Source organism: Dermacentor albipictus, chromosome 4 (genome assembly GCF_038994185.2).
Source record: "Dermacentor albipictus isolate Rhodes 1998 colony chromosome 4, USDA_Dalb.pri_finalv2, whole genome shotgun sequence".
Lineage (NCBI taxonomy): Eukaryota > Metazoa > Arthropoda > Arachnida > Ixodida > Ixodidae > Dermacentor > Dermacentor albipictus.
The window spans coordinates 16,737,787-16,751,187 of record NC_091824.1 but is presented as its reverse complement, the minus strand read 5'-3'; the positions used below and the strand labels follow the sequence as shown (position 1 = coordinate 16,751,187).

General features: G+C 46.5%; 1 protein-coding gene across 2 annotated transcripts in view; it reads right to left on the bottom strand.

The window, feature by feature from the left end:
* Positions 1-13,401, bottom strand: part of LOC135917197 (uncharacterized) — a 78,522-nt gene that overhangs the window by 18,585 nt on the left and 46,536 nt on the right. For both annotated transcript variants that reach the window (XM_065450713.1, XM_065450723.1), the window contains exon 5: positions 3,016-3,384. In XM_065450713.1, coding sequence (XP_065306785.1) covers positions 3,016-3,384 — 369 coding nt within the window. The remainder of the gene's footprint in view (positions 1-3,015; positions 3,385-13,401) is intronic.

Sequence of the window (13,401 nt, the reverse complement as noted above, 5' to 3'; positions counted from 1 at the left end):
AACGCGAAATTTGAGCGCAGCTCTTCAGCTGGTTCGGCTTTTCTATATACTAAGGCAAATAATTCGAGCAAGACATGTATGTACAGTTCCAACTTCTTATTCTTCACTTCAAGAAACACTCTACTCCCAGTTACTCCCAGTTTTTTATTGTCATGAAGGTAGTTTTGTGGTCAGAGAAATCGATGGATACACACTAGACTTGCAGCACCAATGCACCAAGTTGGGCGTAACACACCAATGGATTCTGGCGGCGACGGCGCTGGGCCTCTGCTCGGGCAGCTGGTTTAGCAGCAGCAGCAGATGAAGGACTTCCACCGGTTGCCTAGCACATGGCTCAGAAAGAACGGGCTGAGAATAAACTACTTATATAGGCAGGCGGATTATATTATAGTATAAACCATCTGTGAACCTCGGACAATTCGTCTGGTGCGGAACATTTCGCACCAGCCGCCACAAATGGAGCGCTGCTTGGTGCAGCTGCCTCGCTTATCAGGAGGTTGTGGAAGGCAGCGCGTAGGCACGTAGGAACTTTGCGCGGTGAAGAGATGTCAGCAACTGACTGACGCCGCTGACACTGCTAGCGAGTCAACTGAAGGTGGCTTTGCATTTTAGCTTCGGAAGCGCGCACCGTGATCTGCTCATATCGAGCCGGCGCTTTGGCAACTGGAGAACACTGCGCGCTCTTACGCGGTTGCTGCCACAGAGGAGAGGAGGAGGGGAAGGGGTGCACGCAGTGGCAAACGGTGGCGGCTATGTGTTTCAGCACGGGCAGCAGCACATCATCGAGATCAGCCGCCACTGAGCCGGCACTCTGATTGCCGTTGCACATGGGTGGCATTGGAGAAGGAGCGATAAGACCAAAGCTTGCGCTGTGCGCAAGAGAGATGGCACCAGGAGCGCGCAGCTATGGAGCTGGCTATGGCGAGGCATGGCGGCACTGCGAAAAGCAGGAACGGGCGCCAAACAGCAGCGCTCTAAAAAAAGGTTCGTTATACCCATTGCGAGGAAATTTTAGCTTCGTTAAAATGAGGTTTTCAATACATGGGCATCTATTGGAATTTCAAGGGGAATTATGATTGCTTTGTTATATCCATCAATTCGTTATATCCTGTTTCGTTATAACAAGGTTTTACTGTACTTTGCTTTTGCTCTCTGTGTCGGCTGATAAACACGCATGGTTTTCCAAGAATAAACTTTATGTTTGAAGTAAGTGCTTGTCCTGCCTGGCTTTCCTTCTCGTGTCCTCATTTCTTGCACTTTTAGTTAAGTATAGTAAAGCATACGAACACGGCGAAAGCGGTTTTGGCCTTGTATCTGATTATGCCATGCAAGCAATGTTTGGCCCAAGTTTATTGAAAAATTAAGAAAAAGGAGCGCGTTATAACTGGGTCAATGCTGTCATTGGTCGTTGTGAGCTACAGTTAATGCTTGAAAATCTTCCCAGGGCTGGCAGAAAGTAGCCATTTTCTACCAGTGACGAGTGCGTTGAACGCATTCACTGTCCTTTAAGCTTAGCCGAGACAGACACTGCCACTAAAGGGGTTGCTATCGGTATCACCATACTGGTCAGTGAAATGTGTGTGCTGACTGTCCAAGTTTCAATTATCCAGCAAAGGTCGAGTTTAGGATCGAAATAAACAAATAACAAGTGTTTGGGCCCCCAGAAATGCAGAGGCACAAGCCAGGACCTTCGGTCGGGATCGAATCAATTGAAAAATCCAGTTAACCAGTGTCGAATTAACAGAAGTCTAACATTTAAGGAAGAACCAGCAAAAAAGAAAGACGCACACAGGAAAAACAGAAAAAGACAGGAAAGAGGCTGGAAATCGGCCTCTTTCCTGTGTTCTTGTATGTTTCCTGTCAACATCTTTCTTCGGCTGTTTTTTTTTCTTAAATACAATGCACCAACTAGCCCAACAACGTGTTTTAACGAAGTCTTAACAGCATAATGGCTTGGAGCATTTTGCTGCCGAGATTGTGGATTTGACTTCTGGTCGTGACATATGCATTCTGATGAGGCCAAAATGTAAGAATGCTTATGTGCGAGCACAGGGTACCAGAACTCAAGGTGGTTGAAATCAATCTGCAGCTCTCCACTAAGTGTCCCTCATGGCACTGTCCTGTATCTGCACGGTACAACCCTGTCAATGTGTCTATCAGTGAAATGATCAACCAGTCCATGAATAATTGGAACGCATCATGTAACCGCACAAAAACAAGGGACAAAGAAGTCCCTTGTCCCTTGTTTTTGTGCGGTTACATGATGCATTCCAATAACGACTACCAACTAGCCCGCTTATCCCTGTTAAACATGAATAATTGATCATTCAAGTGACCATTCAAAAATTCAAGGGGCACTCAGTAGTTATTTCTACATGGATGAATGTGAAAGTATTGTGGCCACGTCAGCAGAAGCACGGCAACGTCCGGTGGGGCCAGTGGCAGCGTCGCGTGACTCAAGTGGCCACGTTGGCAGAAGCGCTGCAACGTGATGAACGGTTAAGGCAATCAAACCCACGGCCCCCGAAGGTCGTGGTTTTGATGGCCTTAATTGACTCTACATTAATTAACTGTGCCTTAATTAATACCAAAGGTGAGTTCAACTCCCACCAAAGGTAAAGGGTCTGTGGCCTTGTTTGGACAATGGTGTGGTCACGCCAACGACATAAACGGTGGATTTTCCCCCTTGTGAGCCACATAATGCTTTCGTATTAACAAATAAATCAATGAATCATGCAATTAATCAACCAACAATTGGGTGTTTCTCCACCTCCTACATGGCTCACCATGAACACTCCAGCTCTGTATTGCAGAGGAACTTGAGAAGGTGCCGTAGCACATCCCTTCTACATATGGTGTGCAGCGGATAGAGTACCGTGGTTTGATCAATTCAGTCCTCGCCGCTTATTTTCCCCATGTGTGCTGTGATGGGCCCTACCTGACAAGGGCACTCTGCTGGTAGTAGCAATTGCAAGGCTAGCGCTGCCTGCAATGAGCAACACTCATCATCCTCACCTTAAGGCCCAGGTAAACGTTGAAATAGCTGGCGAGCAAGCAGAGGCCCCAGGCGCCCCCACCATGGCCGCCGCCCCAGAAGGAGACAGCCACTACGAGCAGCAGGGTGGCCAGGGAGGAGGCTAGGCGGCACAGCACGGGCGCCCATAGGGGCTCCAGGTTCTCCAGGGACGCCAGCTGCAGCCAGCCCAGCACAGTGGGCAGCCGCTCCTGACACGCGCGCTCAGTCAGTGCAAAGTAGGCGCTCGTCAGCACCAGGTAGGGCCAGCTCGGGCTGAAGTGCTCCAGTCCCTGCTCTAGGCCAAACACGAGCAGCATGAACACGCCCGTGATCACAAATGTCACACCCTTGGTCAAGTCCAGCACCACCTGCACACACAAACAGAGCGAGCTGGAGAGAAACAGGCTGCTACTGTACAGAAGCAAGGTTTGGGTACGGGCTAGTTGGTATTCCATGGTATCAATTATCACTTACAGCGCATACATAGACGAGGAACAAAAAAGGACGACGAAGACAAGCGTTGACTTCCAAGTGATTTTTATTATGAGAAACATACATATATATACTGGGTGGATGGATGGGATGGATGGAAGGTAGGAGCGTCCCCTTTGAAACGAGGCGATGGCAGTTGCCACCATGCTCAGTTTTTCTTTTTGCCTTTTATTTTTATCTGTGTTGTGTGTTATTGAATTTCTCGATTTTCTTTAAATACGTCTTCCTACCCTTTTAACCTTATGTCACCTCTCTGCTTTTGAACCACCAATCCTCCAATCGCCTTTTGCTAATTTCCACCACATATTTATTCACATGACTATCATTATCCCTGAACCCTAGGGCCTAGGAAGGGTGACTGTGGCCGCATCGACATCAGGAATGATACCATCACATTTTAGTATGAGGTGTTCCATTGTTTCTACATATTTACCACACACAGTACATGTGTCTTCTTCTTCGTTAAGTTTCTTATTATAGCTCCGCGTTCTAAGACATCCTGATCTAGCTTCAAAGAGTAGGGCACTGCCTCTTGAGTTATCACAAAACGCTTCCTTCCTGATCTGCTGTTTCCAGTATCGATATAGTTCCACACTATGCTTCTTTTTCATTGAATTTATCCAATTTTTACCTTCCGCATTTTTAACCTGTCATTTAATGCTCTGTCTTTCTTCGTCCTCGTGTCTGGCATACTTACTGGTTAGCTTCCTAGTTCTTTTCCGCCATTGTGAGTCAACGCTCTTTCTGTATGGGTATTTAAACACCTTAGCTGCCCACCTGTGATCGTCCAATTTCCTCAGACGTTTTTCGTATAGGATTTTACTCTGAGCTTCCCGTGCTTCGAACGATGCCCAGCCCATATCTCCCTATACTTCTTCGTTTGTGGTTTCCGCGTGGGTACCTAGTGCTAACCTTCCCACAGCTCTCCGATTTACTTCTAGTCTCGGCTGAACCTCTGCCCTTAAACACAGGACCGCATTCCCAAAAGTAAGCCCCGGCACCATTACTCCCTTCCAAATGGGACACCAAGACAAAAGCGCCCCCTACAAAGCAACAACCCGACATGAGTATGCATTCAAAATTCATGACCTGAGAACAACGAGAGCGCATGTGCGACCTCAGAAAAACCAGTTCTTTGTCAGTTAATCCAATTGATGGCTTGCTAACTGAGTCACCATCGGCAATCGCTGCTGCTTCGATGATAAGTCTGGTGCATTCATTAGAATGCCTCGCCAAGATAGTGGTTTCTTTGAAAAGCGGGATACAGCCGCACTGTGTACAATGGACACCTAGAAACCCTTCGCGCCCCTTGGGTACTTTATTGCTGTGTTATTGTAACCTGACGTTAAGACATCTACCTGTCTGCCCTACATTAGACTGACCACATTTCAAAGGTATCTTATATACAACCCCTTTCAAACAAACAGTATACTTTTTTCTATGATTAACACTGCAAATCCTACGTTCCTTAGCAACAGGATTGGTTCTGACACAAAGCTGGGCAAGTTTTTTTGGAGCAGAGAATACAACGTCGATACCTGCTCTTGGTCCTATTTTTTTTTAAGTTTGTGGGAGATTCCGCACATGCACTCTCGTTGTTCTTAGGTCATGAATTTTGAATGCATACTCATGTCGGGTGGTTGCTTTGTAGGGGGCGCTTTTGTCTCGGTGTCCCAGTATATATATGAATGTTTCTCATAATCAAGATCAGTTGGAAGTCAGCGCTTGTCTTCGTCGTCCTTTTTTGTCTCTCGTCTATGTATGCGCTGTAAGTGACGATTGATTCCATGCTACTGTACAACCCTATCCTCCATTTCACAGCCGAACGCCCAAAGTAATTGCAGCTTAACATACACACACGAAGAATGTCGCCAAGTGGCCCACTCCATCTCTACCAAATTTGCCAGAAAATTCACTACACAAACAGGTCAAGTACAGTCACCGTCATATTTAACTTAACAGGCATTAAAGGAATAATTATATCATGTTTACAACTTTACCTGCCGCGGTTGCATAGTGGCTACGGTGTTGGGCTGCTAAGCACGAGGTCGCGGGATTGAATCTTGGCCACGGCGGCCACATCTCGATGGGTGCGAAATGCGAAAACATCCGTGTACTTAGATTTAGGTGGACGTTAAAAAAACCCAGGTGGTCTGAATTTCCGGAGTCCCCCACTGCCTCATAATCAGATTGTGCTTTTGGCATGTTAGAGCGCATCAGTTTTAACTTTTCCTGTTTTGCAGTAAATTAGGGTCCCGGATCTTGAAACCTTAGAAAAGGTGCCAGCAAGCCTCGAAGCATTCTGAAATACTTTACTATACAGTCGTGTTCAATTAATTTGACCCTGATGGGACCGACAGAATTGGTCAAATTATCCAATGGGTGAAATTAAACAAGAGCGGTAGTAGCAATGCCCTTATTTTGGAGCACCAATCGGAGCAGGCAAAATCTACTTCAGGAGCACTTATACTGTTGTGTTTGGAGCAAGTGTAAGGTTTCCACCAAAGCACATGCAGAAAAACGAACAAAATACTATAGTTTAGTGTTCTCTTTAGTTTACATAATCATTTCCGCATAAGAACTATACGAGCAAAATAAGCGATTCCCCCACAGCATGCCCTGACGGCAGTGGCGAGCCTAGAGTAACAACAATGCATGCTACCGGCAGCACTGGGTGATGTAAGGACCGTTAAAGGGCCACTATAAAAAGAAACACTCTTCAATTTCGGGGTAATAAGTAGACTATTAGAAGAGCAAATGAAGGTCACAGTTCCCCTTATTGATTGATGCATCGAAACACCAGCACTAGCTTGACATCACAGACTTCAAAGCACTTTTTCATATTTGGGCCATTGTGAGCCTGTTAAAGCTGTTGAAATTTGCCAAGTATATAGTCTTTCACACTTCTAGGATGGACACTAATACAACTCAACCAATGAAGACCCAAGCACCAAAATATACGTCACGGCGAGCAGGGGCGGGAACTCCAAGGCGGGGTCGCCAACTAGTCTTTCACTTTTGTACCTTTTCTGGCTTACTAAGGCTCCTTTGAGAGTAAGAGGGGCCCTTTTGTTGTTTATAAGAATAATTTAACAGTGCAGCTGAAATAACTTTTCTATTTAATGTCCAATTTAGTAAGGATCACTTTGTAGGTTTGATATTCCGTACATGCCGATTTCGTTTCAAGATCCATAATCAGTGGCGCGAGCACATCAATTTTCTGTATTACACCATTGATATGTGCTCGCAGGACAAAGCGTGCGGAATGAGGCAAACTTGCTCATTTGGGTTCCATATTTCTTACCGCGAGCTTTACCAAAGGCACACATGTTACCAAAGACATAGTTGACAAAGAGCATGAACCACAGTCTGATACCTGATCACCGTGCATGTGTAGTTATAATGTCCGATAGTAAATTCAACGAACTACAATTCTTTTTTTAAAAAGTAATACAGTGCAGCTAATAATGTTGCAAGCAAGCAACAAGTATGGTGGACACTGATAACTTTTTCCCTATGTACAGAGCACCATCCCACAATGTGTAAAACAACTGCGTTGATCATGCCATCGCAAAGCCAGCATGGGCACCCAACTCACTGTAGCCACAAGCATGCCTCACAATTGGCACATAAAAACAAGAATCAACTGGATTGTGTCCGCTGCCACAACAGCAGTCTCGTGGCTGTAACGCCCTGAAGGAATGCGGCTAATGAATGCAGCGGCACCACGGTTTGTATTGCATATTGCGTAGTAGCTTTCCAATTTTCTCACCACCAGAACTATGTCGTCATGCAGCAGTGGTGCTATTTAGGTGAAAAAGACTCTTGGGAGCAACACAGAGCAACAAACTACAGTCGGCACAGATTGGCACACTGGGTGCACCATTCCCGCCACTGCAAGAGGCAGAAAAACATCAAAACAGAGTGCTGATTCATTTGGCAGTATCTGCCCAACTACAACACGTCCCCAAATCGCATGCGCTCTCATTTTTCAAGGGTTCTAACTAGTAGACTAACATAAAAATGACATTAGAGCTCCTAAAGAAATTAGAAATCTAATGCACACCTGATTTTCTAGCACGAAAAACATAGCATGCATCCAATAATGGAAATAAGAAAAATATGAAACTAGCCAACTTCACCTGCACAGAATAGAAATTTATTTACTTAGCGTGCCTGTCATCACTCTCGGACAGCACTTTATCAGTGGGTAAAAAGAATTACATGCAGTCCTCCGTACAGTCCGTAGCACGTTTGATATTCTGCATTTATCAAACGACTCGGCAACAGTTGCAAATGATATAGAGGCCCACGCATAGAATAACCACTTCGATAATTTATCGTGCGACACAAGCGATTCTCGAGAATGGCGAAAAAAATGTGATGCAACTTGTTGCCACTAGCTTAACATGTAAAATAACTTACAGTGTGAATGTGCTTTTGTGATCAGACTGACAACGGCACACCGTCATCGTCATGTTATGCGAGAATTAGAGTGTACTAAAATAAGGCTGAGTGGGACGAGCGAAAGGGGCGGCGCACGCTTTGCAGTGTGGCGAGCGATGACGAACAATACTGTGGCGGCACTGCGATAGAAGTGAAGAGGGCCGCATCAAGGTCGTGCCGTTGGATACTGCTGGCGACACTCCTCGGAAAGCTCGTTTGTACTACTTCACGCCCTGGTATATGCGTTCTGACTGCTCAAATGGTGTTCAGAATTGCATATGACGTGTATTTATGCCCTAGGAATACATGCCTTTCCTTCTCTTCTTCATTTCATTATATTTTTTTTTAATGTCGTTCGATGATTGCACGTGCATTGTGGCCGCAGTGCCGGCTTATATTCTACTATGTGTGGTTCCCTTTGTAGAACAAATATTTTTCTTGTTGTTCAAGCAGCATGTATCTCTTGTGGGTACTTTTGTGCATATAGTTTTCTATTAGTAGGTCTTGCGAAACATAGATGGAAAAACATATGTAAATTTCCTGCCTTGCCGCTTCAAACAAATAAAACATATCTGCCCATCTGACACCCTGTACTCATATTTATTGGAAGTATTCTCACAGAAAAAGAAAAAAAAACTGCAGTGCAACATTTCATTTATGTTTCTGGCTTCCTCGCATAAAGAATGCAGAGTAATTGGTATGGGTTGTTCTATTGCAGTCGGATCTTGGGCGTCGAAAACAGTTTTTGGTATATCCATTATATACGCTAATCTTTGGCCCTTAAGCTGCGTGAAATTTTTGTCCAGTCTATGCTTAATAAAAAAAAACTAAAATAAAATAAAAACGAAGCGGTGCGGTAGCCTAACTAGTGGCTACATAGTGAATTTGGCGTTGCAGTGCTAAACTCGAGCTCACGGTTTCAAACCAGGTTGCGTAATTTGATGCGAATGAAATGGAAAACACTCGTGTACTTCTGTTTAGGTGCAATTTAAGGAATCCCAGGTGGTGAGAACTGAACAGGGTGCTTCATAATCATATCACCAGACATAAATAGCCAGAATTTGTTTAATGAAAAAAAAAAACAAGAGAAGAGAAGGTAGCTGCGTTCTTCGTTTTTTTTTCTAGGCGGCGTAAATGAAAGAAATTATTCTCGAGTCTGATTTATGAGAAAAACATGTTGCGCTTATCTTATATTTCATACTTAAATGTAATGCTGTTCCCAACTGTACGTCCACTCAACTAAGCAGCTTGTCTATTATAAACGACTGCTTTCAGTTATCCACTGCACTATTTCAAGGACAATAATGAAGCAATTAAAGGAATGGCATGCCTCACATACACATAGAGATATTTGTAGATCTGCTGTGTTCGTTGAAGATAAGTGTGGTACCACATTGGGCAGTCAGTTTTAACGAGTTGCAGACATGGTGAGACTGTGAAAAAATGTTTTCCTTGCCTGAATCAAGTTAGCAGATATACAGGCTGCCAAAAAGCGAGACATTTATATTGAATGACAGCTGGGAACCTGTTCAGCAGTACTGATTAGCGATTAGATCTGTGCAACAGCCGCGACTCTCCAGCACCAGAATTATTAGGAATAGGAGTCCTCACTTGCATGGACCCATCACCTTCGAGACTTCAAAAGTGCTGTTATGCGCTACATTCAAACAGAAATGGCTATTCGATAATTTTTAATAGTGAATTCTAAAGTCGAATACGATCTGAACAGCAAATACCATTCAATTAGACTATATGTTTCTACTGCACTTCGCCTGCTGGCACGTTGAAGGAGTTTGCCAGAGAAGCCACGGAGATTACATTGGTAAAGACTTACCGGTCTCCCCGATTCAGTTTGAGTGCATAGGCAATACCTCTTCCCTAACACTGTTGTTCATATTAACTTTCATTAGCTCTTTCGATACCACAAAAAAATGGTCGTTTTTATAGGCCTGCAGGACATGAGAACGTAGAGAGCATGGCAGGACAGGAACCCAGTGTCGACCGTCAGGGTGATAGACATGGCAATACAGAATGCGGTCGTCAATCTTAAATTGCATCAGCTGTCAATGAAGGCGGGCATTAGGTGGGCGTGAAGCTCCTTGAAGGTGGTCTATGATGTGCCGACAGTAAGAGTCAGCAAGTTGGTGAGATTGGAATAATCTTTTGTCATGTGGAAGCATCTCGTCTACAGTGGCCAACGAGAAAGCATGTGAAGAGGGATCGTGTGAAAGCTTGTCACGAAAGGTATTTGGAGGCCCATTGCATGGTGTGGTTGGAGACAGAGAGCAAGAAAGGGCACCTGCATCCTGGCATTCTTACCACACTTGATGGTAAAATCGTATTCTTGCAGACGAAGAATCCACCGACCAAGCCGTCCAGACAAGTTCTTCAGCATCGAAAGCCAGCATAATGCATGACGGTCTGTAACGATGGTAAAATGGCGGCTGTGAAGATAAGGTCGAGACTTCTGCACAGACCAAACAATAGCTAGGCGTTCCTGCTGTGTGATGGTGTAATTCGTTTTGGCATTTGTGCCGTGACCACTAGCATCCGTATGCAGGAGGGTAGGAGCAGCTTCATCAAAATGGCGAAGTACTGGTTCAGATGTGAGAGCTTGCTTCAGATGGGCGAACCCTGATTCACAAAGGAATCATTAGAACCCAGTAATTTATGCAGAGGTGATGCTATTGAGGCGAAGTCACGTATGAATCGACGAAAATAGGAAGCGAGGCCTAGGAAACTACCCAAATCTTGGGTCTTTTCGAGACGAGGGAGGTGCCGAAATGCCGAAACCTTGTAAGAATCGGGACGAATGCCATCTTTGCTCACTATGTGACCTAACACCACCTTGATTGTCTTGCTCGCAAAATGACATTTCTCGGTGTTTAGCTGAAGTCCAGCGTTGGCAAGGCATGTGAAAACTTCGTTCAGGCATTTCAGGTGTTGAGAGAAGGATGACGAGAAAACAATAATATCTTCCAAATAGCACAAGCAAGTCTTCCATTTCAGACACGAAGAACGAGGCTTTTCACTCAATCCACGGCGCCGAATGGGCGTCCAAACCCAGACTTGGTCTCCTGGCTTGTATTCCGCGTTGCGTCTTCGTAGGTTGTAGCATCTGGTGTCGGTTCACTGCTGGTCTTTGATCCGTAATCGGGCAAGCCTTCGAGCTTCTTCTGCACGTTGAAGGTAGGCGGCGACATCGACGTTCTCTTTTTCTGTAACATTGGGCAGCATGGCGTCTAGCGTGGTCGTGGCCTCCCTTCCGTGGACGAGCCTAAAAGGCGTCATCTGGGTGGTCTCCTGCACTGCGGTGTTTTAGGCGAAGACGACGAATGGCAGGATGACGTCCAAGGTCTTGTGTTCGGCATCGACATACATGGCGAGCATATCGGCGATGGTTTTGTTCAGGCGCTCGGTCAGTTCGTTGGTCTGCGGATGGTTTGCAGTTGTCCTCCGGTGGGTGGTTTGGCTGTAACGCAGGATGGCTTGCGCTAGTTCCGCCGTGAATGCTGTTCCTGTGTTTGTGATGAGTACATCGGGGGCGCCGTGTCGCAGAAGAATGCATTCCGCAAAAAATTTGGTGACTTCTGCTGCTGTTCTGTTCGGTAGGGCTTTTGCCTCGGCGTAGCGAGTCAGGTAGTCGGTGGCTACGATGATCCATTTATTTCCAGACGTTGACTTTGGAAAAGGGCCAAGCAAGTCCATGCCGATCTGCTGAAAGGGTAGGAATGGGGTTCAGGAATCCTGCTGGTCGGGTAGGAGGTGTCTTTCGTCACTGACAATCTCGGCAGGTTTTCACATAATGTGCGACATCGGCAGAAAGGCGGGGCCAGTAATACTTTTCTTTAATGCGGCGGAGAGTGCGAGTAAACCCGAGATGTCCCGCTGTCGGCTCGTCGTGGGAAGCCTGTACAACTTCTTCGCGGAGACAAGCAGGTACAACAAGGAGGTAGGCTGTTTTGTTCGCTGCGAAGTTCTTTATGAGGACATCATTCTGTACACATAAGGAAGAAAGTCCTCGCTTGAATAAGGCAGGGGGCGAAGAAACGTTGCCTTCCAAGTACTCTATGAGGCATTTTAGGTCAGGGTCCGAGCGTTGCTGCTGGGCAAAAGAGCTGGAGCTGATGGGTCCCAGGAAGGCGTCCTCATCGTCGTCCGGTGGCGGCGCATCTACAGGGGCTCGTGAGAGGCAATCGGCGTCAGGGTGTTTGAGTCCGGACTTGTAAACCACGGTGACGTCAAACTCCTGGAGGCGAAGACTCCATCGAGCGAGACAGCCAGAGGGGTCCTTCAAATTGGCAAGCCAGCACAGCGCGTGGTGATCGCTGACCACCTTAAATGGTCGTCCGTACATGTAGGGGCAGAATTTCGACGTAGCCCAGATGATGGCAAGGCACTCCCTCTCAGTCGTGGAATAGTTAGCCTCGGCCTTGGAAAGGGAGCAGCTAGCGTATGCGATGACATTCTGCAGCCCATCGCTTTTTTGAACGAGGACGGCACCTAGGCCCACACTGCTTGCGTCGGTATGCAGCTCAGTATCAGCATTTTCATCAAAATGTGCGAGGATCGGTGAAGACTGTAAACGGCGCTGGAGTTCTTTGAAGGTTTCTGCTTGCGGCGCCTCCCATTTAAATGGCACGTTTGCCTTCGCTAGTTGGGTCAGGGGCTCGGCGATGCGCGAAAAGTTTTTCACAAATCGTCGGTAATATGCGCACAGTCCGAGGAATCTGCGCACAGCTTTCTTATCGGCCGGCGGTGGGAACTGTTCAATAGCGGCTGCTTTCTGCGGGTCTGGGCGTACTCCCTCCCTGCTAACAATGTGGCCTAGAAACAGCAGCTCTGCATAAGCAAAGTGGCACTTCTCAGCCTTCAAGGTTAGGCCAGACGACTTGATGGCATCGAGCACTGTCCGAAGTCTTTTGAGGTGTTCTTGAAAGTTCGAGGCGAAGACAACGCCGTCATCTAAATATACCAGACAAATTTGCCACTTTAGGCCTGTGAGCACTGTATCCATCACCCGCTGAAACGTCGCTGGTGCGGAACAGGGACCAAATGGCATCACCTTGAACTCAAAGAGCCCATCAGGAGTGATGAATGCTGTCTTCTCGCGATCTCTTTCGTCGACCTCAATCTGCCAGTAGCCGGTCTTCAGGTCCATCGATGAGAAATACTTGGCGTTGCAAAGCCGGTCCAGTGTGTCGTCGATGCGGGGGAGGGGGTAGACGTCCTTTTTTGTTATGTTGTTTAAGCGGTGGTAATCAACGCAGAATCGAAACGCGCCGTCTTTCTTTCTCACTAGAACAACCGGTGCAGCCCATGGGCTGTTTGATGGCTGGATGACGTCGTCGTGAAGCATTTCTTCCACTTGGTTCCGGATGGCTTGTCGTTCTCGCGGCGACACACGGTAGGGGCTTTGACGGAGAGGTCGGGCGTGCTGGTCGGTT